Here is a 27,365-nt window from a genome sequence, read left to right on the forward strand (position 1 = left end):
TGCTGAAGACAAGCAGACTAAGGACACGGATTACTGGAACCATGTCCTGTGGTCTGATGAGACCAAGATAAACTTATTTGCTTCAGATGATATTAAGTGTGCGTGGCTGCAACCAGGTGAGGAGTACAAAGAAAAGTGTGTCTTGTCTACAGTCAAGCAGGGTGGTGGGAGTGTCATGGTCTAGGGCTGCATGAGTGCTGCTGGCACTGGGGAGCTACAGTTCATTGAGGGAACCATGAATGCCAACATGTACTGTGACATACTGAAGCAGAGCATGATCCCCTCCCTTCGGAGAGTGGGCTGCAAGGCAGTATTCCTGCATGAGAACGACCCCAAACACCCCTCCAAGACGACCACTGCTTTGCTAAAGAAGCTGAGGGTAAAGGTGATGGACTGGCCAAGCATGTATCCAGACCGAAACCCTATTGAGCATCTGTGACACTTTTCACTTAGGGGTGTACTCCTTTTTGTTGCCAGTGGTTTAGAAAATAATGGCTGTGTGTTGTGTTGTTTTGAGGGGACAGCAAATTGACACTGTAATGCCATCTGTACACTCACTACTTTTCATTGTAGCAAAGTGTCAATTCTTCAGCGTTGTCACATGAAAAGATATAATAAAATATTTACAAAAATGTGAGGGGTGTACTCACTATTGTGAGATACTGTATATACTATATTGTCAAAAGTATTGGGACGCCTGCCTTTATACGCACATGAACTTAAATGGCATCCCAGTCTTAGTCTGTAGGGTTGAATATTGAGTTGGCCCACCCTTTGCAGCTGTACCAGCTTCAACTCTTCTGGGAAGGCCGTCCACAAGGTTTAGGAGTGTGTCTATGGGAATGTTTCATCATTCTTCCAGAAGAGCATGTTTGATGTTGGACGAGAAGGCCTGGCTTGCAGTCTGCTCTCTAATTTATCCCAAAGGTGTTCTATCAGGTTGAGGTCAGGACTCTGTGCAGGCCAGTCAAGTTACTCCACCCCAAACTCGCTCATCCATGTCTTTTATGGACCTTGCTTTGTGCACTGGTGCGCACTCATGTTGTAACAGGAAGGGGCCATCTCCAAAGTTGGGAGCATGAAATTGTCCTAAACGACTTGGTATGCTGATGCCTTAAGAGTTCCCTTCACTGAAACTAAGGGGCCAAGCCCAAACCCTGAAAAAACAACCCCACACCATAATCCCCCCTCCACCACATTATTTGGACCAGTGCATTGCCACAAAAGGTGGGCCAACTCAATACTGAACCCTACAGACTGGGATGCCATTAAAGTTCATGTACGTGTAAAGGCAGGTGTCGCAATACTTTTGATAATAACGTTTATCTATACTCAGTGTATTTATGTATATACTGTGTGTGTGTGTGTGTGTGTGTATGTGTATATATATATATATATATATATAATGAAATTTGCTCCTTTTATATTTAGGGTAATATTCTTTAGCACCTCCAGCTGCAGGATACGGGACAGGAAGTAAAGGGAAATCTCTGCAATGGGACACAAATGGCAAAAAAAAATCTGGTGTTTTTTTTTTTTTTTTTTTCCATTATTGCATAGAACGCATTAAGGTCAAAAAACCTTCTACCTTTACGAGCCCTTTGATTGTTACAAACACTTACAATCTGGATCTCTAAGGTAGACTGTCAATATTCATGCTTCACAAAATGTATCAGATTTACGGTTTCAACCATCTTTACTATAGTAATTCCCAGCTGTAAAGGATGTTCGATTGGCACTGTTCACCTCCCAAGTGTTGCTACTGAAAATGACAACAGATGCCACTGGATAAGGCCTTTGTCAAATCAATAAATTTAATTGAGTTTAAAGGTGAATAAATTTGACATATGTTAGTAACGCAGCAAGTGTTGATAGTATTTGCTCTTTTTAGGCTAAATATTTTATGATGCAATTTTCTTTGCAGTGTTCCCCTCAGGAGTTTTTCTTAATAGTCAACACATTGTGTCACTTGGAAAGCCAGCTTGAAGCATTGATTCCTGCCATTAAATCTCAAGTTAAATCCACTTTGCTGAAGAAGATTTTCACAGAGATTCCACAAATCCTAAGTCCCGTACAGAAGTTTGCAGAGGTGTTAAATGAAGAAGCTGCTAAGTAAGTATTTTGTGCTAAGAGAATAAAAATGTTAGGGTTTCGTAGCATTGTGCTTTGTTCCATTTATAAAGTTTAGGTTTTATGGCCTAGTCTATGCAAAAATGATAAAACTAGTGAATCCAGATGGATATTAAACTGCTCTTAAGCTCTGACAGCAAAAACATCTTGCTAGCATTCTTTACATTTCACTGCCATCATTTTGACCCCATTTGAGGGTTCCATTGGTAGGGAAGTCAGTAGCTAAACTGGTCATTTCAGGAAAGATAAATTAACCAATTACCATCTGGGCCAATGCTGACACTTTTCTCCTACATGTAAAAATCTACTTTTCTCTATCGTTCATTGACAGACGCAGATCCATATAATTCTTGACCATTGGGTTTATGCTGCCCCCTACAGGAGTAGAACACTAGGCAGGAAAAAGCTTTTAGCTAGTTATGTTCCTGAGAGAACTACAATCAACAGCTGTCCTGGGTTTCGGACTGGATATGCTAGATCCTTAAGGTCTCCCAGACCGGCCAACGAGCATGTGCAGGTTATAGCCCAGCGCTAGACCTCGTAACGAAACACCTTGCCAAGATGCACACAACCTGGTTTGGCCTGAGTCGCAGCGTACCCCTTGGCCGTCAGCACCCCCACCTCGAGTGGAGAGGTAGTCTGTCTGCAGTGGGGCCCACCCAATGTCGTTGGTATGGTGAGTAGTGTCCCCCCATAGCTCTTCCGGTCTCGGGGTGGTCGTGGGCCCCTCCTTGGGATGGTCGGACCCCCGGGTTCCCTTCCATTCCCCAGGCCCCTCTAACAGTCACAGTGGTCTTTTGGCCCTAACCTACCTCCACACCCCCCTCCCGGGATAGGTAGGAGCTTGCTTTGCCACTTGCTCCAGTAAGGGGGGATGGATGCGATTTGTTGCTGACCGGGCTGTCCAGAACGGCCCCCTGGGGATTAGTGACTGGGGCAGGGATGTCTTTTGGTCTCCCTGCAGTGGTTATAGGCTTGAGGGAGAGCGGATGTTCCATCATCCGCGGGTCTGCGCCTCACGTGGCTGGATCGGGCCGAAAATTGAGGCCGCAGCTTGCGGCCTACTCACAGCTTGCGGCCTACTCACAGCTTGCCGGGGGACCATGTCAAGCTGTCCGAGTATCATGTCAGGCTGTCTGAAGTGCCTGACTGAGCTGTCCGGTGGATGCCGATGGATCACCTCACGCGGCCGGATCGGGCCAAAAATTGAGGCCACAGCTTACGCCCTACTCGCAGCTGACTGAGTTGGCTGTCTGAGTGACTAAGCTGTCCGGGAGACTGACCAGGCTGTTTGAACTGCTGATCAAGCTGATAGAGCTGACAGCGGACCGGTGACTGGATCAGGCCCCAAATTTAGGCTACGGCTTTGGGCCTACTCGAGGCTGGCTGACCGAGCTGCTATTCAGGTGGTTTGAGCTGTTGACCGGGGTGATAGAGCAGCAGATGGGTACCCGCCCCCACCTCCTCTGGGGGTTGGACATATGGGACTGCCTGGCGCCCCCCTTGAACCGGGGGGCTCAGTGGGGACATTGTTGTGTTGGGGTACTCTGCCTGCGCGTCTGCATCACGGCTGGTCCCCTCTTCCCCTTTATAAGGGGCTATGTCCTCTTATGTCATTTATGGTCTTTAGCCAGCGTCTCTTTGCGGCACTGCGGTCATCGATCTCCCCTAATACATAATAAACAAGCAAAAAATTGGGGGAGCAGACCCTGAACATGTATATCTAAAGCCGGTGCAGCTATGGACCAAGCAACATGTATATTAAAAAAGAATAGCGCAACCATGCAAAAGAAATGACTATCAAATATGGAGACCATCCATAAATAAAAATGGGGATTTAGTTCCACCATATGGCCATATCGTGCTCAAGCCCACCACTGCATCAAAGTACCCCATTATCGGTGGGTCCTACACTATCCATAAAAAAGGGGTGAATCCAGCCTCTCTTACCCTTGGAGACAACGCTCCTTGCTGGGAAGGTGTGCTAATGCACTGCAGGGGACTCCTCCTATATCTACTTGATAGAGGACACCAATAGAGTACAGGTGTGTGTGGGGGATGGGATGCTCAACCTCATAAGTCTGGTCAGACCGAATACATAATAAACAAGCAAGAAATTGGGGGAGCAGACCCTGAACATGTATATCTAAAGCCGGTGCAGCTATGGACCAAGCAACATGTATATTAAAAAAGAATAGCGCAACCATGCAAAAGAAATGACTATCAAATATGGAGACCATCCATGAATAAAAATGGGGATTTAGTTCCACCATATGGCCATATCGTGCTCAAGCCCACCACTGCGTCAAAGTACCCCATTATCGGTGGGTCCTACACTATCCATAAAAAAGGCGTGAATCCAGCCTCTCTTACCCTTGGAGACAACACTCCTTGCTGGGAAGGTGTGCTAATGCACTGCAGGGGACTTCTCCTATATCTACTTGATAGAGGACACCAATAGAGTACATAGCTGCACCGGCTTTAGATATACATGTTCAGGGTCTGCTCCCCCAATTTCTTGCTTGTTTATTATGTATTCGGTCTGACCAGACTTATGAGGTTGAGCATCCCATCCCCCACACACACCTGTACTCTATTGGTGTCCTCTATCAAGTAGATATAGGAGGAGTCCCCTGCAGTGCATTAGCACACCTTCCCAGCAAGGAGCGTTGTCTCCAAGGGTAAGAGAGGCTGGATTCACCCCTTTTTTATGGATAGTGTAGGACCCACCGATAATGGGGTACTTTGACGCAGTGGTGGGCTTGAGCACGATATGGCCATATGGTGGAACTAAATCCCCATTTTTATTTATGGATGGTCTCCATATTTGATAGTCATCGATCTCCCCTGCTTGTTATGCACTCAGGATGAGCTTAGCATATAGCGAATCTATTGGGTCTGCGTCCACGCACTTCGAGTGCTCTGCAGTGAGGATGATTCCTTTTTTACTGCACATGTGCATGCAAGGGCGCTGGTGGATGCACTGATTGTTTCGGTGCAGAAAATAACACGGGGGGCAGATCCCCTAAAGGCAGCAAAGGTACTCCCTTTTCCTGCCTACTGTGACAAAATTGTCGCGCGTCAGTGGCGTTGTTTTAAACTCAATAATGGTAACCACACATGGTGTGGCTAAAAAGCTGGTCTGCTGATTCGCTTCTAAAAATGCTCTACAGATCTCCCCTTTATGGGGGACCGCCTATTTGGGTCTTTGTTGGAATCCGCTAAGGGTAAATCACCGCGTAATAGACGGGGCCCTTATTTTTCAGCACACAGGAGAAAGGACCTGTAAGAACCTGTGCCATTTAGGTCATCTGGGGGTTCCAAGAAGACGTGGTCGGGCAAGCCGAGAACAGGCCCCTCCAGATCTGTGGACAAATCTCTGTCTGCATGAAGGGAAGCCCTCACCTGTATCTGGGGTTGGGGGACATCTTTGTTAACTGTCCGGAACCATGGACCTCCTTGATTCAGGACAAATGGGCCCACGAGCTGCTCCGATCGGGTTACAAGATCGAATTCAGGTTCCGACCGTCGTACAGATTCTTCCTGTCCAATTCTACGCCTATCTTCAGATCGGTTAAGGGATCTGCGAGAGGTGGTACAAGATCTGCTGTCACAAAGGGTGATTGTGACGATTCCCCATCGGGAATACTTTTTTTTTTCAATCAGATAATTTTTATTAAAGAAAAAATTAACACTACAACAAGATAGGTAGAAATATTCAGAACTCAAACACACACACACATATATATATATATATATATATATATATATATATATATATATATATATATACATACACACCAGTATAGCAACAAATCTACTGTATGTACATCCATCAATACATACATATGTGATCATTATCTCTGTACAAAAATACCTTCATCTCGTCACATGCATATATTCCAGTATATAACTATTTTTTCCATTTTACATCCTAACAAACTACATTCTTAACACAACCCCCCCCCCCCCCCCCCAAAAAAAAAAGCACCTCTGCCAAGATCGGTATATACTCGAAAATCAATATAGTTTTCTCCTAACACATTACATTGGTCTACCTTTTAGGGTCTCTGAGAGTCAACAGTTTTATAAACTTAAGGAGCTGTGCCTCCAAAAATTCTAATAGCGGCCATCTGTGCCGGGGCCAACCCCGGGCCAGCTAGCCATTGTTCTCAAATACAATCAAATTTTTTAAGACTGCCTCTGTTTGTATGTAAGATATTCACAAAGTAGTGTTATGTTAACCTCCACAACCCACTCGGAATGACTGGGGGGAGAAGGAGAAAGCTATTTCCTTGCATCAAGCTTTCTGGCTAAAAAAAAGCACTCCAAGAATTGCCGTCTGTATATTTGAAGAATAATCCTTCCCATTCAAGCAACCTAACAATCCTATTTTTGGTTCATAAGGTAGAGTAATATTCCATGTATTATTAATAGTTAATATTATTGTTTTCCAGTATCGGGTAAGTTTGGGGCATTTCCATAACATATGAATAAGCGTACCATTATGAATCCTACAATGAGGGCATAGCGGAGAGTCCCTCCTTTGCCATTTGTATAAACGAGTAGGGGTATGGTATGTACGATGCACAATAAATAGCTGTGTTATCTTCTGTGTGGATGAGAGGGAGACTTTAGTCACATTTTCCAGAATATTGGACCATTCCTCATTAGACATGGGACCAATATCCTCCTCCCATCCCTTCCTACATGTTAAAGACATCCCATTGGATACTTGATTCAAAAAGGAGCTATACAAAAATGAGATAGTACCTTTTTTAATATTATTTCCCAGAAGCCTATATAGTATCACCGGATTTGACAGAGTCCAGAGGGAAATCTTTGCCTGTGCAGATATGGCATGTCTTAACTGTAAATATTGGAAAAACACAACATTTGGAAGTCCAAACTCCATTTTAAGTGACTGAAAATCCTTCAGTGTTGTACCCTCATATACTTGTGGGATATATCGCAATCCATATTCAGACCACATAGAAAAACCTTTCAATTTAAATAATTCAACAAAGTTATATTTATAGAAAAGCCGAGAATATCTCGTATATCCCTCATATTTGAAGTGTTGCTTTGTTTTGATCCACAATCTATTTAGCAGGAGCAATGTAGGACACATTGTCAGTTTCCCCATTTCTCCTGCCTCCAAACACTCCACTACATCTTTATTAGACAAAATAGAGGATATAATCTCCTTGTTTGGTTCCCGACACTCAACATTTCCCCAGCCTGCTAAATGCTGAAGCTGAGCAGCCATATAGTAAAAGTAAGGATTAGGGACTGCAAGACCTCCAGCTTCATTAACTTCCTGTAGCTTTTCCAGTTTTATACGGGGAATTTTTTTCCTCCAAATCAACGCACGAAATAAGGTATTGCACTTCCTAAAAATATGTATAGGTATCCATACAAGGGCATTATGTAGAGCATACAACAATTGTGGATTCCAAATCATTTTAATCAGGTTGCAACGACCCACTACCGAGAGAGGTAATTTAAGCCAACTGGTGGTTTGCTCCTTGAACTTAGCCAATAGAGGTTCAATATTGAGTTTGACATAATTATTAAGGTTGGAATGGACAACAATACCCAAATACCGAAACTGTTCCACTACTCGGATCTGAGATGCCATTTGCGGCAGTGGAGCAGTGAGGGGGTCTAAAGGTAATAATACAGATTTATCCCAATTACTTTCAAGGGTTTTATTCAAACCTGTTTACTGTTCAAGGCTCTGAATCGCTTTGTGCAGGTACAGAGGTTTCGAATGGAGTCCATTCGCCCGGTAGTGGTGCTCCTACACCAAGGGGACTTTTTGGCCTCTATCGATATCGAGGACGCAAATCTGCACATCCCTATTTACGCTGGACACCAGCGTTTTTCTTCGCTTTGCTGTAGGAGAGGAACATTATCAATTTGTGACGTCACCCTTTGGTCTCACCTCCGCCCCCAGGGTCTTCACCAACGTGTTGGCTCCGGTATTGGCATTACTGTGACAGCGAGAGATTGCGGTACTGGGGTACTTGGGCAATCTTCTCTTAAGAGCAGACTTGCATTCAGTCCTATTGGACGATTTGTCAATCACTGTACGGACTCTGCAAGAGTTCGGTTGGAACATCAATTTAGAAAAATCTGCTCTGGCCCCATCTTCAAAGCTGGATTATCTGGATCTGACTCTGGACTCAGCTTCATTAAGGTGTTTCTTCCCCGGGGAGAGCTTCAAAAGTTGCAGAAGGCGATTCGCCTGCTGTTCTCTAGCAAGCTGTCCTCTCTGTGGACTTGCATGCGAGCCTTCGATCTTATTGTGTCGACTTTCGAGGCGGTGCCATTTGCTCAGTTCCACACCAGACCCTTACTAAGGGAAATTCTTGTCAAGTGGAACAAAGATCCAAAATCCTTAGACACTGATTCGTTTGAGTCAAGGAGTGCTTTTCTGTGGTGGCTTCGCTCGTTAGCCCTACACCAGGGCAAATCCTTCCTTCCATTGTATTGGACCATGTTAACCACAGATGCCAGCCTGTCCGGCTGGGGAGGAGTGCTTGGGAAGCCTGTGTGTCCGGGGGTCCTGGGCCGTGGAGGACTGCCGATCAATATTCTGGAACTCGGAGCGATAAAGCTTTGCCTGAGTCACTGGACAAATCGTCTGAAGGGTTGTCCAGTTCGGCATCAATCGGACAATGCCACAGCTGTGGCATACATCAATCATCAAGGGGGCACCTTGGGAGGTGGCCGAGATCCTGAAATGGGCAGAAAATGTTGTTCCAGCCCTTTCCGCTGTGCATATCCCATGAGTGGAGAACTGGCAGGCGGATTACCTGAGTCGTCAGGTGTTGGATCAGGGGGAATGGTCCCTGCACCCTGAGGCGTTTCACCTGCTGTGTGCCAACACTCGACATTGACCTGTATTAGCCTTCCGACTCAACTAGAAGGTACAGAGGTTTGTAGCCAGGTCTCGGGATCCTCTGGCCGAGGCCACAGACACTCTGGTGGCTCCTTGGGTCAGTATTGGCTGATTTATGCATTCCCTCTTCTGAAGCTCCTGCCGAGGATTCTGCACAGAATAGAGTTGGAAGTGACTCTGGTCATTCTGGTGGCCCCAGACTGGCCTCGCCAGTCTTGGTACACAGATCTGGTAAGGTTAGTTGCCAATGATCCTTGGAGACTTCCTCTCAGGGAAGATCTGCTGTCTCAAGGGCCGATCTTCCATCCTGCTTTACAGTAGGTGGCTTTAATGGCGTAGCTGTTAAAAGCCAGGTGTTGAAGGACAGGGGTCTTTATGACTCAGTGATTCCTACACTGTCGAAGGCTGGAAAATCTACCTCCAGGAAGATATATCATCGTACATGGAAATCGTGCATCTCATGGTGTAAATCGCTGAAGGTGCATCCTGGTTTTTTTTCGGTGGCTGATTTCGGCCTTTCTCCAAAGTGGGGTTGAACAGCAGGAGGCCTTGGGTAATGTCTGTTCTTCAAAAACCTCCCTTTGAAAACATTAGGGAGATTACTCTGCTTACACTGTTACAGAAGGTAGCCTTTTTGGTGGCTATAACCTCTGCTTGCAGAGCATCTGAATTGGTGGAGCTATCCTGCCGTTCACCTTATCTGGTGGTCCACAGAGATAAAGTGGTACTTCGACCTAATCAGTCGTTTCTTCCTAAGGGATTGTCTACGTCTGCTGCCAACATATCCAGATGGATCAGGCAGACAGTGGTACAGTCTTATTCACTGAAGGGTCAGGTTCCACCTTTCCCTGTGAAGACGAATTCTACTAGGGCGCTGAGTGCTTCTTGGGCTTTTCGCCATCAGGCGTCAGTGATACAAGTTTGCAAGGCGGCAACTTGGTCATCTGTGCACACGTTCACAAAATGCTATAAAGTAGATGTGTTGGCATCCTCGGTTGCTTCTTTTGGCCGCAAGGTTTTGCAGGCTGCTGTTTTAAAGAGACTTTGGTCTCTTTGAGGGGGCTTGTTCCAGGTGAGCTCCATGTTCAACGGTTGGCTAATGTTTTAGGCTGTTTTGAGAATTACATTCTTTTTCTGCGTTGTTTTCCAACCCCTTATGCAAATACTGCTTTGGGACGTCCCAATGATCAAGAATTATATGGAGCTGCGTCTGTCAATGAACGATAGAGAGAAATGGATTTTTGACTTAACGTAAAATCCTTTTCTATGAAGTTCATTGACAGATGCAGCACCCGCCCCTCTATCTTGAGTGGATTGGGGTTTTTCCTCTAAACACTGCTTGCAATGAAACTTAGGGCTATAGCAGAGTGTGGGTGTATGCCTGCAGGGACGGCCCCATAGACATGGTAAATCTTTTTATTGCCTAGTGTTCTACTCCTGTAGGGGGCAGCATAACCCAATCATCAAGAATTATATGGAGCTGCGTCTGTCAATGAACTTCAGAGAAAAGGATTTTACGGGAAGTCAAATATCAGTTTTTTGGGGGGTTTTTTTTGCTAGAAAATTACTTGGAATCCCTAAACATATTTATTTTATTTATATATATATATATATATATATATATATATATATATATATATATAGCGGGTGTTGCAATTTATGTCACATGGTATTTGCGCAGGGTTTTTTCGAAAGCAATTTTTGGGGAAAAATGTTTTTGTATAATGTGAAAGATGATGCTACACTGAGTAAATATATACCTAACATGTCTCGCTTTAAAATTGCATCTGCCTGTGGAATGACGACAAACTACAGTGCCTAAAATTCTCCATAGGCGACGCTTTAAACGTCTTTACAGGTTACCAGTTTAGAGTTACACATGAGGTCTGGTGCTAGAATTATTGGTCTCGCTCTGACGTTTGCAACAATACCTCACCTGTGATGCTGCATGTGGGACTAACACATGTGTTCCCATTTGGGCATAAGCATGATGGGACGGGGGCGCTTTCTTTTTTTTTTTTTTTTTTCTTCAAAACATTTTATTTTCAATTTTTTTTTTTTTCGTATTAACTTTATTGCTTTAACAAGGGATGGACAACGTCCCTTGTGACGGCTTGGACAGTAACAAATCCTCTTTTTGGTGAGATCTGGGATCTATTGGACCCAAAATCTCTCCTCCCATGCTGACACAGATCGATCAGATAGGCTGCTTCCATGACCGCTGGCAGCCAGATTAAACAAAGGAGTGGAACTGGAAGTGACTAGAAGTCACTCCTGGTTTCCGGGGTTACAGAGAGAGAGCAATGACGTTGGTTCCTCTCTCTCTATACAGGGGTGCCATCGCCACCGCCGGAATCACTACAGGGCTCCGCGAAGGGACAGGAGAACCCGGGAAAGGCAGAATGGGGGTGGGACCCCCTTCCGTCACCCACAGAAGTGATTGAGTGGCTAATTGGCCACTGTGCTCACTTCTGAAATACTGGGAAAAGACTGATGCAGGTGCAGGCATCATCCTGGTATAACCACTGAAACTTTAGGACGTCTAATAACGTTCTACAGGCGGGAAGTGGTTAAGAAATACCAAACAAGTCCACCTAAACCTAAAGTGTCAGCCTTTTTAGTGCTTTTAAAGCACAGCAGGAAGAATTTGCGAATGCTCCCTTTTTATTTGGTCTCATCACATTTGTTCCCCATGGCAACAATGGCTAGGAAAATAAAAATGACATTGAGTCTGGGGCCCATGGCCCAATTTAGAATGCACTGGTATGACCTCATCACAGACTTAGCGCTTTATAAATGTACTCAGCACATTTGTAAATCACAGCAGGCAGGCAAGGCCCCTTTAATTTTATAATTGGGGGGTGGAATTGTAGGGAAGAACGCTCTGGACTTTGACAGGTCAAGTGACCATTCTCTCCTCCCATTACAGAGTATTTTCTGCAGTATTTTTTAAACTCCAAAGGACATTGCAGGCTCAACCCCACAGCCTGCATTTTGGAATCGCAATTTCTAGGCACAGTGTTAAGTAAACACTGAGGTGTCCTATGGAGAGCAGTTAGCAGCATCTGCTCTCTGCTTAAAGAAAAAAGTCCTTGTGATCACAGAGGTTTATTGCAGATTAATCTTCACCTGTTGCTCTCAGCGAGATACGCATGGATGACCGCTGGACTACTGAAATTGAGTATATGATGCCAAAATACATAATCAGAATTTTTCTGTAGTGAATTGCGCGTCAGATCAGTTTTTCTTGAATTTAACTTTTGTTTGGGCTATAGTAGACAACTTAACAGGTTTTTATAAATCACAGCGAGCTTTACTGTTGCCACTTACCATGTTCTTCCCCCAAGATGTACAGTACTTCTGGGTAAGGGGGAGCCTATAACACTCCCCCCTTTTTTCCTATAATGTATTACTGGTGCCTGAGCATTCGCCACCAGGTGCAAGTTATGACAAGTGGGAAAGGGGAGGAGCTTGCTGAGGGTGCCCGCCATCAAGAAAACCTGTAACCTTTGTCTAGTACAGGCAAAGAATTCCTGGAAAGCGCTTCTGGAATTATTTCATGTGAATCCATAAATAATACTCTAAGCTAAGCTAGGTTACTTCAGGTTAATATTTTCTGAAACCCATATTGTTCTGTTTTAGGGCTGGGAACAAAACTGAACTTTTTAAAGATCTCACAGATTTTCCGGTGGTCAGTGAAAGAAAGGCAGAGATCCAAGAGGTGATTTCGCAAATTCATCATCATCTTTCTGATGTCCGAAAAATTTTGAAAAATCCTTCCATTTCTTACACTTCTGTGTCTGGACAAGAGGTAATCATATTAAATAAATAACAATATGTGCTTGTTGTTTTTTTTTTTTTTTTTTTTTTTAAGAGGTTTGTGTGCGGTTCTTTGACCTTTTGTGTTATGAAGTCTTCCTTGCTCCTGTATGTGAAATAATGAAGCCTCGTTAAGGGGAAGTGTTTTGTACAGTCTACGTGGCTGATGTACCAGAAGTAACGCATTACATTATTAGCCTCTAGTGTCTAATTACCTATTTATCTTTTGCTTTAATAGCCTTTGTATTTGCTCACATTCCAAAGAATATTTCTATGTGTAACCATCTGGAGCAGGCTGTGGCTGGCTTTGGTATTTATAGAAGCTTAGGCCATTTTTTTCTATTTACTACCAACCTGTTTAATGAGACCAAGCATAGTGCAATATTCCATAGCTGTCAGTCAGAGGTCTTCCATTGGTTTGACTATGCTAAACAACTTTTAGCCTAACGTAACCCAAAACCTTATTTTGTGTAGAGAGGGAAAGGGTTAGGACTTTTGATTTCTGTCCCCTTCCTATTCCTTTCTTTCTCCATTGGGTAGACATGCGTTCACTTCCTGCCACTAGGAAAGGAGGGGGTGAAAAGGAAGTGATGGGGGATTTTTCCATGTAGGAAAAAAAAAAAACACTTTTTTTTTTTTTTTTTTTGCTTTTGAGTTATAGCCTCTGAGATTTTTCTCTTATTGCTATTAACTGTTGTTTTTAAACGTTTTAGCTCAAATGAAATTTGGATTTAATATGGCTTTCATAGGTTACTATATATTAATTTATCACCGATTGTTGCACTTGTTCATTATTAGAAAAGGTTCTAGTCTAAGCAAAAGCTGTCCATAATCCTGGATGTCCGAATTGTCCGGAATCTGCACATATAACCTATTCACAGTTTGTTCTTGTAAAAAATACACCTAGAATCATTAGTTGTCCATGCCTTATGTTGGGGTTATTGGAAATATGTAGAATTCTTGTGTTGTCTGTGCTCCCCTCTACCACCATTATCATGACTGATACATGAAGCGGAGAAAGAAACATCTTTCTTGGCTATTGTTCTTCATCAAATCCTTTTTTGATGTGACAGTCTGAGGAGAAAGAGTGGTCACATACAGCTGTAGTCAGGTGCTGGGCTATAGCAATATGGAGAAGGAGACATTTCCTTTTTATTCTTCTCTCCCTCTACTAAAATACTGATGTTATGCTGCACCATTCTCCTGCCAGCAGGGGGTAAACTAAAGCCAAGCAAGCAGACTTCTATGCAGAGAATCCTGGAAGATGTAGTTTTAGACAGCAGCCATATAATGGGGCCAAGGGACTCCTTACACTACAGATCCCAATAGGTACTGTGCAGTAGGAGGATAGGAGAGATGATTTTTAATAAGCTGCCCAGGAAAGTTCTTTCTCTAGAGGCTTAGGAGTTAGAGCACTTTTTTCTCGATATTTGCCTGCTAGCAGGAGACCATACCAGCAGTAAGACTGAGAGTGAGGACACCCAGAGGCAGCACAGCACCACCCATATCAAATTGCCTGCACTGCCACAGCAATGAGACTGGAGTGTCCACTCAGCTTCTGCTTCCCACCACTAATCACCAGAGACTTTCGGATAGGGACTGAGGGGCCCTCCTTCTACAGAGAGAGGTCACTGCAGCATTCTGGGGACTGGCGAGTGGGCTATTCACCCATTACTGACTCTGCTAACAAGAACTGAGCCACTGTGAGCAGGACACCAATTATACCAAATCCATACTGCACCCACACTACACTCTATACGGCCCTTTTTCCAAGCCTAGTCTGCACCTATACTAACCCTATGCTACATTATGCAGAACCTTTACTGCATCTTAACCACATCTACCTTGCACTTGTGCTGAGACTATACCGTATGTATACTGCAGGCAGGTTAACTGAGACTGTCAAAACAAAACCAGAAAAATTCCCAGCTCAACTCACCATCCAGTCTGCTTACCAACCGAATTAACCTTTCTAACAGTATGCGTTAAAAACAGGGGTTTAGTTAGCACACATTTGCAAACGCAAGGCAACTTCATGGCACCCTGTATTACTTGTAGTCCTACCTCCTTTTTAACGCATACCGTTAAGACAGGTTAATTCAGTTGGTAATGTTTTGCTTGCGTATATCTAGCAAGGTTACTTTGCGGTATAAACAAGGAAGCTCAGACCTCTGCAGGGTATAAATGTACTTTTACTAAACAAAAGCATGCTGTACATTCAAACTATTACAATATTAGGAACATATCACAAGACTGGCAGATATAACAATGCCTAACACATGAACAGCCTATGGTCTGTAAACAGCAGAAATACGCTTCTTAAACATACAACCCTTGTTCCAAGAAAATCAAATAAATACTTAGCTCTGGTCAGCTTCCAGTGGATCTCTGGAACAAACAAACAAGGCATTGCGAAATCCTGGCTGCATCATGGCTGTCCCCACAGCTGATCATCCAGAGAGAGAGAGCGAAAGGCAAAAGGGGCCTTTTCTCATGCAAATTACTCCTTTTATAGCCCTGTATACAAAAGACCACCCACAGGATATGGTCATTCCTCTTGACCACTCCTCACTCGTTTTGTGCATCAACACATGGTTGCACATCCCCCACAGCCACATGGCTCATTAAGTATGCAGCGGGTGGGTGAGAGAGATTATTACACATGTATGGGAACATTTGTAAGAAATCCACAACTGATACAGGTAAGCAGACTGGTTGGTGAGTTGAGCTGGGAATTGTTCTGGTTTTATTTTGCGTGTGTCGCCCTTCCATGTGCTCTTTGCTGTAAAGGCCAGTTATAGGTGGAGGCAGGGGCCATTTTGTATGTGACTGAGACTGTCATTAAACACTCTTAAAGGACCCCAGTATTAGCCGACAGGAGAACATCTCAAAGCAATGCCCCTCCCCAAATTTTATGCAAGTCCCCCTGCCCCCTCCTCTACCATTTTCCTTTCTTTTAGACAGTGCATACCCAATGACTCTGGGACTAGCATCGCCACCATAAATGCTCTCTGGTAGTATAGTTCCAGCACTCTGAAGATTAAACTTTACTGCTTTTCACTGCTGCACTTGAGGTGGCCTTGCTACTGTTTATGCTGACCTGGACACCAAATGTCATCCTATATACCTAGTCCTTACTGTTAATCAAATTGTGTGCTAAATTGTGTTATTTCCACTGTTAATCCATGTTATGCTTGCCTAGTTACCAACCGTTTTGGGTGACCGTTTATTAGGTTTGCCTTTACTACTTGGTTTGTTGCCTGTTTTCATTGATATGGCACTACCACTGGGTACTAAGTATTACTTTCAGTGATTTTGCATGTTTGTACACTCAACTTCGTGTGTTAGAGGGGCTGAGGTTCTTGAGAAGGTCGAGGCAAAAAACAGAGGACCCATCCTAATCAGCAGCTCCTATGGGTGTAGTACTAGACAGCTAACCATGTTTTTTTTTTCTTCAATGTGTGTATGACTGTAATAGGCATAAGATCCCATAAACAGTAGGGGGTCTGTTTATAAATGTTTTCACGCATAACTACACATTATCATTACTATATTCTATTGGAATAACTTGTGAATCATGTAAAAAAAAACCTGAAAGGTGTTCTCGCAAAAATATGAACAGCAGAATGGTAAGTCTTGCACTTACAGGGGCCTGCAAATAACTTTAGATATGTCAAATACATATACTAACTTACATTAAGAAGTTTGCCCTTCCATCTACCACACTCTCCCCTTGAGTTCAGCCTGTCTCTGGAAAAACACTTAACCTTGCTTCCCAGACAGGGATTCTAATGATTTTCTGCTAACATGTCTGTGAAGGTTCCCATTTATTCAGGTCATGATGTACACTATATTGTCAAAAGTATTGGAACACCTGCCTTTACACACACATGAACTTCAATGGCATCCCAGTCTTAGTCCGTAGGGTTCAATATTGAGTTGGCCCACCCTTTGCAGCTATAACAGCTTCAACTCTTCTGGGAAGGCTGTCCACAAAGTTTGGGAGTGCGTCTATGGGAATGTTTGACCATTCTTCCAGAAGCTCATTGGTGAGGTCAGGCACTGATGTTGGCCGAGAAGACCTGGTTTGCAGTCTCCGCAGGTGTTCTATTGGGTTGAGGTCAGGACTCTGTGCAGGCTAGTCAAGTTCCTCCACCCCAAACTCGCTCATCCATGTTTTTATGGACCTTGCTTTGTGCACTGGTACACAGTCATTGTTCCCACAAAGTTGGGAGCATGCAATTGTTCAAAATGTCTTGGTATGCTGATGCCTTAAGAGTTCCTATCACTGGAACTAAGAGGCCAAGCCCAACCCCTGAAAAACAACCTCACACCAAAATCCCCCCCCCCCCCGCTTTCACCAAATGATTTGGACCAGTGCACAAAGCAAGGTCCATAAAAACATGGATGATTGAGTTTGGGGTGGAGGGGCATGATTGGTCTGCACAGACTCCTGACCTCAACCCCATAGAACACTTTTGGGATTAATTAGAGCGGACACTGCGAGCCAGGCCTTCTCGTCCTACATCAGTGGCTGACCTCACAAATGCACTTCTGGAAGAATGGTCAAACATTCCCATAGACACGCTCCTAAACCTTTTATATCGCCTTCCAAAAAGAGTTGAAACTGTTATAGCTGCAAAGGGTGTGCCAACTCAATATTGAACCCTACGGACTAAGGCTGGGATGCCATTAAAGATCATGTGCATGTAAAGGCAGGTTTTGCAATACTTTTGACAATATAGTGTATTTGGTCGTAATTAGTCACATTCAACTGGACTTGTTCTGTAAGGTTAAAGACAATTGGGTAGCTTGTTCAAACCAATTCTTCAGTTCTAATGCTAACCAAATTCCATTAGAATTGAAGTGACTTGGACAAGCTACAAAACTTTTAACATTACAGAGCAAGTCCAATTAAAAATGAAGTACTTAAAGATTTTTGTCTTGACATATCCGTAAAGGTTTTTCCATTTTTTTTTTTTTTAATCTTTACATAAATATGACCAGAGTGTAGATGACAATTATATTCAAATTTATTTCAAAGGATAACTAAAGGCAAAACTTTCTTTTTTTTTTTTGTCTAGAGTGGAGACGGATTAGACCACCAATTTTTATTTCTACCTCTGCCTCATTAGGGAGATTTAGCGCCGGTTCACACTGGCGCGACACTACTTTCAGGGGCGACCTCCGAGATCGCGGTGCGAGCAGCGCGCCGCAACCTCGGAGCGGCCGCCACAGACTTCATAACATTGAAGTCTATGGCGGTCGCCTCCTGGTCGCCCCAAAGAAGCTCCGGACCCTTTTTCTAGGTCGGAGCGACTTGTGTCGCTCCTATTAGAACGGGTCCGTAGCTTCCCTATGGGAGGCGACCTGCGGCGACCTGTGAGGCGACCAGGTCGCCTCACAGGTCGCCCTATTGTGAACCGGGGCTTATCCTCTTTATTTGTTCTGTTTACTGTTATCATTAAAAGTGAAAACAAAAGAAAATTCCAAATTTTGGATCCTTAAAACAGCAATAGGGCTCTTTCACACGGGCGCTCCGTATGTCCGTATTTCATCCTATTTTTTTGCGGATGAAAAACAGACATAATGTATGTCAATGGGATTGCGGATGTCAGCGGATGACCATCCGCTGACATCCGATTTGCGTCCTTTTAGTTCTGTTCCGTTTTTTGGAACGGCACAGAACCCTATTTTTCTTTCGTTTAAAAAACGGAACGGATGCAAAACCAAGTGTCATCCGTGTCCTTGAAAAAAAAAAAAGTGCCGCAGCGGAAAAAAAAAAATCGGAGCGGCCATGTGAAAGAGCCCATAGAGAGTAAATTATCCAATGGGGAAAGTACATCTGGTGACCTGGGGGGGTTCAAGGGATTCTCCTATCAGGGATTTCCTCTCACTTCCTATTTTGGCTATGGGAGAGGAAGAATAAGGTAAATCCATTGGAACAAAGATGGCAAAAAAAAACTGCCAGTGGTTACATGCCTACTGTACATTAAAACATGTATAGCCAAAACATTTTACTGAATCCAGTTCACATTAATGCCCGCATACTAGCCCCCTATATGTGCTCTACTTTTGCCAACCAATATGTGGGAGGAAGAGCGTAAGTCATATGTTCCTCCATGCCTAGAAGAATCCAGTCTTTGATCCAGAGGATCAAAGGGAAGGATAAGCATACAGTATATTGCTGGTGGGGCTAGCTTTAATGGGAAACTTAACTGCATGGGCTAAGTGTAGGTTCACTTTAAATCTCCTTCTCACCATAACCTGTGTTGTTAAACGAGCAAAAAATGTAACTTAACCACTTAACGACTGCCTGACACCCGCGATTGTTCCCCGCTGAGAGAGAAGGATGGTCGGTTGTAAACACAGCCGACCGTCCTTCTCCCTGGAATGATCATAGAGATCATGTAATCCTTCTATATAGGATCACATGTCTCTGTGGTCATTTCAGAAGCCACACCCCCCCACAGCTAGAATTACTCCCCTAGGCTCACATTTTAACCCCTGGATCACCCATAGTCTAGGTAATAATGACACTGACAGGGAAGGGGTTAACAGTAGCACCAGGGGCGATCAAAGTGTTGATTCTACAAGTCCCTCCCTCATACAGTTAGAAAACACCCCCTAGGCTCACACTTAACCCTTTGATCACCCCTGGGTTAACCCCTTCCCTGCCAGTGTCATTATTACAGTAACAGTGCATATTTTTAGCACTGATTACTGTAGTAATGTCACTGGTACCCCCAAAAGTGTCAAAAATATCAGGGGTCCGATCTGTCTGCCACAATGTCGCAGTCATGCAAAAAATCGCAGATTGCCGCCATTACTAGAAAAAAAACAATAAAAATGACATAAATCTTTCCCGTAGTTAGTAGACGCGATAACTTGTGCGCAAACCAATCAAAATACGCTTATTGCGATTTTTTTTTTTTTTTTTTTTACCAAAAATATGTAGCAGAAAACAAATTGGCCTAAAATGTTAAAAAATTCTGATTTTTAAATTATTTTTTTGAGAATGTCATATAGCAGAATGTGAAAAATATTATGTTTTTTTTTTTTGTCGATCGCGCAAAAAATAAAAATCGCACAGGTGATCAAATACCACCAAAAGAAAGCTCTATTTGTGGGAAAAAAAGGACGTACATTTTGTTTGAGTACAGCGTCGCACGACCGCGCAATTGTACGTTAAAATAACGCAGCGCCAAATCGCAAAATAGGGCCTGGTCATTAAGGGGGCAAATCCTTCCGGTTTTAAAGTGGTTAACCACTTGCCGACCGCCGCACGACTATCTACATCGGCGATCAGCCCCTCACAGGCAAAGTGACGTAGGGCTACGTCACTAGCTTGTGAGGGTCTAGGGAGCAAGCGCGCGCCGCCGGAGGCGCGCTCCCGCGTGGTCACGGAACGCGTGTGACCGGCGGACCCGATGTCCGCCGGTCACTCTGCGATCGGCGGGGGAGAGGGAGAAAGTCAGGCGGCTTGTGTAAACAAGCTGCCTGTCATTCTCCCCTGTGTATGAAGGATGATCATACGGTTCTACTATGTAGAACCGTTGATCACTCTTCATACATCTGAAGCCACAGCCAATCACAGTAGAAAGCACGCCCCTAGGGACACACATAGCCCCCCTCCCTTTCAAAAAAAAGTTAACCCCTTCACTGCCAGTGTATTTTTACAGTTACAGTGCATATGTATAGCACTGATTACTGTAGAAATGTCACTGGTAACCCCAAAAGTGGCAAAAATTTCAGTCAAGGGTCCGATCTGTCTGTCGCAGTACCGCAAAAAAAATCGCAGATCGCCGCCATTATGCGTTAAAAAAAAAAGACAAAAATCTTTCCCTTTGTTAGTAAACGCGATAACTTTTGCGCAAACCAATCAAAATACGCTTTTTGCGATTTTTTTTTTTTTTTTTTTTTTTTTTTTTTTTTTTTTTTACCAAACATAGGTAGCATAAAACAAATTGGCCGAAAATGTTAAATTTTGATTTTTAATTTTTTTTTGGGGGGAATTTCATATAAAAAAATGTGAAAAATATTGCTATTTTTGCAAAATTTACGCTCTTTTTTTGTTTATAGCGCGTGATCAAAAAATCGCACAGGTGATCAAATACCACCAAAAGAAAGCTCTGTTTGTGGGGAAAAAAAGGATGCCAAATTTGTTTAGATACAGCGTCGCACGACCGCGCAATTGTCCGTTAAATTCACGCAGTGCCGAATCACAAAATACCCCCTGGTCAGGAAGGGGGTAAAATCTTCTGGAGCTTAAGTGGTTAAAGGAAAGAAAGGGACATACACTGATGACGTCACAGTTGTTAAAAAGCTTTATTCCAGTAACACAGATCCACAGTGTGACTTGCCACCTGTCATTCACCTGCTCCGATGCGTTTTGCCTTAAAGGGCTTAATCATAGAGACTATTGTGGTCCCCGGGGAAGATGGTCTTAAACATAACATCAATCACAATTAATTGATTCAACATGGTTGACAGGATTAACAATAACCAAATAAGTCTCTGCGCAATCAATTTCCTTCTCTATTGCCAAAGGCTGTGCATATACTCTTTAGTTGCTGCCAACACTTACTTGTAGTCTCACATCCAAAAAAACGTAATATGTATAAAAGTGCAGCGCTACTAAATAAATCAACATGAATCCAATCACAATACAAATACACGATGATCAGAAAAAAATAATCCGTGTGTTGGAAATTGTTATACACTTACAGTATGTTACAAACTAAAATACAGCATTACTATATAAATCAAACCACAATATTCCACAGGAGTATGTAATAATAATAATACTGTACTGTAAATAATTTGTGGAGAACACAAATCTTTAATGGTCCTTTCTCCTTAGATGTAGAAGTCAGCAGTTCTTCACACATGTGCTCATGACTATACTATATATGCACACAATACTATCCAGTGGATCCTTTCAGTCTGTGCTGTCACCTGCAGATGTTGACAAATATATACAGTTGTGTTCAAAATTATTCAACCCCCAATGCTGTAAAGGGTTTTAGGGAATTTAGTGTACATTTGTAATTGTATTCAGAATGAAATCCTACAAGGACTTCTTAAAGAACCATATGCAACTAAAATGACATCAATTGGTTTTGTAATACAGTAGTAAATGTTTCTTTTGTGAATTCTTCATTGACACAATTATTCAACCCCTTAAAGACTACCACTCTGAAGAACAGAGGTTCATTGAAGTGTTTTCAATCAGGTATTGAAAACACCTGTGGATGTCAGGGAGCAGCAATAAAGCCTAATAAGCACCAATTAGGCAGCTTTAAAATGACTGTGATACTCAGCTCCTTCTAGACATTTACTGGTGTGGTTACAAACATGGTGAAGTCAAGAGAATGGTCCAGGAAAACAAGAGAAGAGGTGATTACTCTTCACAGGAAGGGCAATGGCTATAAGATTGCAAAGATGTTAAACATACCAAGAGACACCATAGGAAGCATCATTCGCAAATTCAAGGCAAAGGGCACTGTTGAAACGCTACCTGGTCGTGGCAGAAAGAAGATGCTGACTTCGACTGCTGTGAGCTACCTGAAGCGTAGAGTGGAGAAAAGTCCCTGTGTGACTGCTGAGGAACTGAGAAAAGATTTGTCAGATGTGGGTACTGAAGTTTCTGCTCAGACAATACGGCGCACACTGCGTAATGAAGGCCTCCATGCCAGAACTCCCAGGCGCACCCCCTTGCTGTCTCCAAAGAATAAGAAGAGTCGACTGCAGTATGCCAAAAGTCATGTGGACAAACCACAGAAGTTTTGGGATAGTGTTCTGTGGACTGATGAAACAAAATTAGAACTGTTTGGGTCCATGGATCAACGCTATGTTTGGAGGAGGAAGAACAAGGCCTATGAAGAAAAGAACACCTTGCCTACTGTGTAGCATGGCGGGGGGTCAATCATGCTTTGGGGCTGTTTTGCTTCTGCAGGTACAGGGAAGCTTCAGCGTGTGCAAGGTACCATGAATTCTCTTCAGTACCAGGAGATATTGGATGACAATGTGATGCAGTACGTCACAAACCTGAGGCTTGGGAGACGCTGGACCTTTCAACAGGACAATGATCCCAAGCATACCTCCAAGTCCACTAGAGCATGGTTGCAGATTAAAGGCTGGAACATTTTGGAGTGGCCATCACAGTCACCAGACTTAAATCCGATTGAGAAACTCTGGTGGCACTTAAAGAAAGCAGTTGCAGTGCACAAGCCTAAGAATGTGACTGAACTGGAGGCTTTTGCCCATGATGAATGGGCGAAGATACCCGTAGATCGCTGCAAGACACTTGTGTCAAGCTATGCTTAATGTTTAAAAGCTGTTATAACTGTAAAAGGATGTTGTACTAAGTACTGAGATTGAATGTCACTTGGGGGTTGAATCAAACTGATAATGATGTGAGCACAGAAAAGACATTTGTGGTTATTTCATTATAAATGTTATGTTATATTTGTCTGACCTACACGTGCCTCTTTGATTTAATTGTAAGCAGGATGACTGAATGATCAAAATCAATGTCAAACAGGCCAAAACAATCAATTTCAGTGGGGGTTGAATAATTTCGAACACAACTGTGTGTGTGTGTGTGTGTATATATATATATATATATATATATTCAGTACTGTGCAAGAGTTTTAGGCGGGTGTGAAATATGCTGAAAAGTAAGCGCCTTGGACTTCGACCGTGTCAATATTAGAATTGTTTGTGCTTTTGTTGACTCTTTCCAAGGGGGATATCTTGCAGCTGTGGACTGACACTTTCTAGTTCAAAACCCTTCCTTTTGTTCTAGCGCCTTTTTTTTGTGTATATCATGCTGTAAAGTAAGTCCCCGTTCACACTGGGGCGACCTGTGAGGCGACCTGGTCGCCTCACAGGTCGCCGTAGGTCGCCTTCCATAGGGAAGCTGCGGACCCGTTCTAATAGGAGTGACACAAGTCGCTCCGACTTAGAAAAAAGGTCCGGAGCTTCTTTGGGGCGACCCGGAGCGACCGTCATAGACTTCAATGTTATGAAGTCCGTTCCGGCTGCTCCGAGGTCGCGGGCGAGCAGCGCGCCGCGACCTTGGAGGTCGCCCCGGGAAGTAGCGTCGCTGCTATGTGAACGGGCCTAAGAATGCTTTCAAAAATATTTATATTGTTTATTTTCATCAGTTTCCAAAATGCAAAGTGAGCAAACAGAAGAAAATCCTAATCAATATTTGGTATGACTACCCTGTCTTCAAACCATCATCAATTCTTCTCGGTACACTTGCATACAGTTTTTGAAAGAACTCCGCAGATAGGTTGTTCCAGACTTCTTAGAGAAGAAACCACAGATCTTCTGTGGATGTATTCAGCCTCAAATTCTTCTGTCTCCATGTTATCCCAATGTATGTTTGGGTCTCTTCTGTTTATTTAGTTTTTGTTTTGTTTTTTGTTTTTTACTCTTTTTTTACTTGATAAAAATAAACCAGTAACACTTCTATTTCTAAAAGCTTTCTTAATTTTCACATTTTGTTTCACACCTGCCTAAAATCTTTGCACAATACTGTATATCAAATTAACATTCCCAATTACATAGATGAAATCAAATAAATTAAAGGGAACATTTCTCTATCGTTCATTGACAGACGCAGCTCCATAAAATACTTGACCATTGGGTTATGCTGCCCCCTACAGAAGTAGAACACTAGGCAGGAAAAAGCTTTACCACGCCTATGGGGCTGTCTCTGCAGGCATACACCTACACACTCTGCTATAGGCTTCAGTTTGTTTCTGCCTAGTTTGAGTAGGACCTAGTTCCCTGCTGGCACTTCGATCTTAGCGGTTTGTTTGTTTTTTGGTAACCTTTTGGTAAGGCTTTACTTTTTAGGCCTCATGCACACTGGACGTTTTTGGAGCTGCTGTTAGCAGCGTCAGACGTTTTTTTTTGCAGCTGCAGAACGCCCATCCATGTTATTCTATGGACTCATGCACACATAGAGCTTTTAGGAGCTCCAAGTGGCATAGGCGTTTTACAGCTCCAAAAAAAACCCAGGAACTGTGCGTTCTGGAGCTGCAGCGTCAAGCTGTAAAAACGTCTGACGCTGCTAAAGGCTGAATAATGTTGCTTAACATGCGTTAAGCCACGTTATACGTTTTTTTTCTTCCATTCAAAATCAATGGTTCCCTATGGGAGCCTATTGATTTGAATGGAAGTCGCACCGCAGGTCGGATCAGGGTGATCCGACTTGCGGCGCGACCTGCACTGTGAGAATCTTGAGGGGGAACTCCACGCCAAAATGGGGAAAAAAACGGCGTGGGGTTCCCCCCCAGGTTCCAAACCAGGCCCTTCGGGTCTGGTATGGAATTTGAGGGTAGCCCCACGCCGAAAAAACGGCGTGGGGTCCCCCCCAAAATCCATACCAGACCCTTATCCGAGCATGCAGCCCGGCATGTCATCTGTGACATAAGGGGGCGTGGTCTCCCGATGACGTCATCTGGCGGCCACGCCCCTAATGGCTATATATAGTTACATAGTAGGTGAGGTTGAATAAAGACAATAGTCCATCCAGTTCAACCTGTGTAGGTGTGTGTGACTGTAATCATCTAACATAGCCTTTAATCTCCTGATCCTTGAGATGCAAGTCTAAGAGTCTTTTGAAAGTCACCATACTACCCGCAGAAACCACCTCTTGGGGTAGACAATTCCACAATTTTTTGTGGAATTCCACAAAGTTTTTTATTTAAGTTTGGATTGAAGTTTCCGGGTAGTTACTGGAATAATCATGGACCCTGCCACACAAGTACCCCCACCTGTTTCCCTCGAGGGGGCCACGGGACCCGCCGGTGCACAGAGTATGGATGCATTTACAGCAGTTTTGGAGTCTATGGTGGCTCGGGTGGAGGCGGCCTGTCAGGGACGGGGGTCAAGAAAGCGACCCCCGCCTACCCCTATATTATCTGACACCTCTGACTCAGATTCAGAGATGGTCACTGCAGCTGCAGGTCCCTCTGCAAGGGCTGTTACCTCAGGTAAAGCTCCCTCAGACAGTGAGGAGGACGTTCATTCTTCCGCCATAATTCAGGAAGAAGCATTGGTGGACGCACTAGTTGTGGCGGTGCGGGAAACCTTAAGACTTGAGGTTTTACCGGCAGAGGCAACTGAAACAGAGATTCCCTTTGGTACTAACAAGCCCATCAAAACGGTGAAGGTTTTTCCTGTACCCAAGTGTTTTGTTAATAAAATAAAAGGAGAATGGGAGCATTCTAAGCGTACCTTTACTATTTCCAAGCGTATTGCTAGACGCTATCCGTTTGAGGAATCCCTCATTAAGAAATGGACGGTACCACCAGTGGTGGATCCACCTATTTCCAGGCTGAATAAAGCCACGGTTATCCCAGTGGAGGACACTTCGTCCTTTAAGGATCCGGTGGATCGAAGGATGGAAGCAGAGTCCCGTACTATCTTCTCCCTGATAGGGTCAGCATTTAGACCAGTAATTGTTATTGGTCTAGTTTCCCAGACACTAACGGAATGGGCGAGATTGGTACGCCAAGACCTTAGGGGAAAAGATATTCCCCAGGGAACATCTGATTTGATGGAACAGATTATACAAGGGCTACAGTTTTTCTGTGACGCAGCCTTGGATACTACTCCCCTATTAGGGCATGCATCTATGTCAGCGGTAATCCTCAGACGTGTGCTGTGGTTAAAATGCTGGTCAGCTGACCTAGGTTCCAAAAAGACCTTGACGAATCTCCCTTTTCAGGGGAATCGCCTATTTGGGGCCACCTTAGATGAAATCATTAAAGATGCCACTGGGGGCAAGAGCACTTTCTTGCCACAGGCTGCTAAAGCTAAGGGACCTCGCAACAAGCGAGGACCTTTCTTTACCGCCCATAAAGGGTTCGCACGCCCGGCTGGAACAAGCGGGAAAGGCAAGACTCCTCCAGGAGGGTTCAAGAAGGGCTGGTCGGACAAACAGAGGACCGACTCAGCCAAACCCGAAGCAAAGGATTACACAGCCTGAAGGTGCGCCCCCACCCGGTTTGAGGGTGGGGGGACGTTTTCACCGGTATTCAGGACATTAGATCGAGCATCGACTACTACTACCGGTGCGATTCTTCCCTTCCAACATTTAAGTGCTACAGGGAGCGGTAGTCACCGTTCCCTGAACAGATCTTTTTCTTTACCTTTTCCTAAGATTAGTCTCAATTCCCCACAGGAATCGGATCTGGTTGACCAGACAGACCAAGAAGCCTCTAGCCGGGTGACTTCGGTCCCTGAGATTCAACCAGGAGAGATCACCGTTCCTGATAGGAATCGGGTGTCGGATAAATGTGTGGGAACAGAAAACGACCAGACTTTCTCGGATGGTCGGGGCCAGATAGCTCTAGGGACGCCTGGTTCAAATCCCGTCAGTGCCAGTGGTCCTAGAAATTCTAGGCTGGCCTCGCCAAGCCGGCCTGGCCGACTTGGACATGCTAGTCGCGGACGTTCCGTGGGAACTGCGTCTCAGGGAGTATCT

At 44.0% G+C, this 27,365-nt stretch overlaps 1 protein-coding gene across 1 annotated transcript in view; it reads left to right on the forward strand.

Annotated features, from left to right (window-relative positions):
- The window catches only part of MSH3 (mutS homolog 3), a 429,495-nt gene that overhangs the window by 257,735 nt on the left and 144,395 nt on the right, over positions 1-27,365 (forward strand). Inside the window, 2 exon segments of the mRNA XM_082257605.1 lie at positions 1,925-2,112; positions 12,680-12,848. Coding sequence (XP_082113731.1) covers positions 1,925-2,112; positions 12,680-12,848 — 357 coding nt within the window.

This window comes from Pelophylax lessonae (assembly GCF_965119305.1).
Source record: "Pelophylax lessonae genome assembly, chromosome: 1".
NCBI lineage: Eukaryota > Metazoa > Chordata > Amphibia > Anura > Ranidae > Pelophylax > Pelophylax lessonae.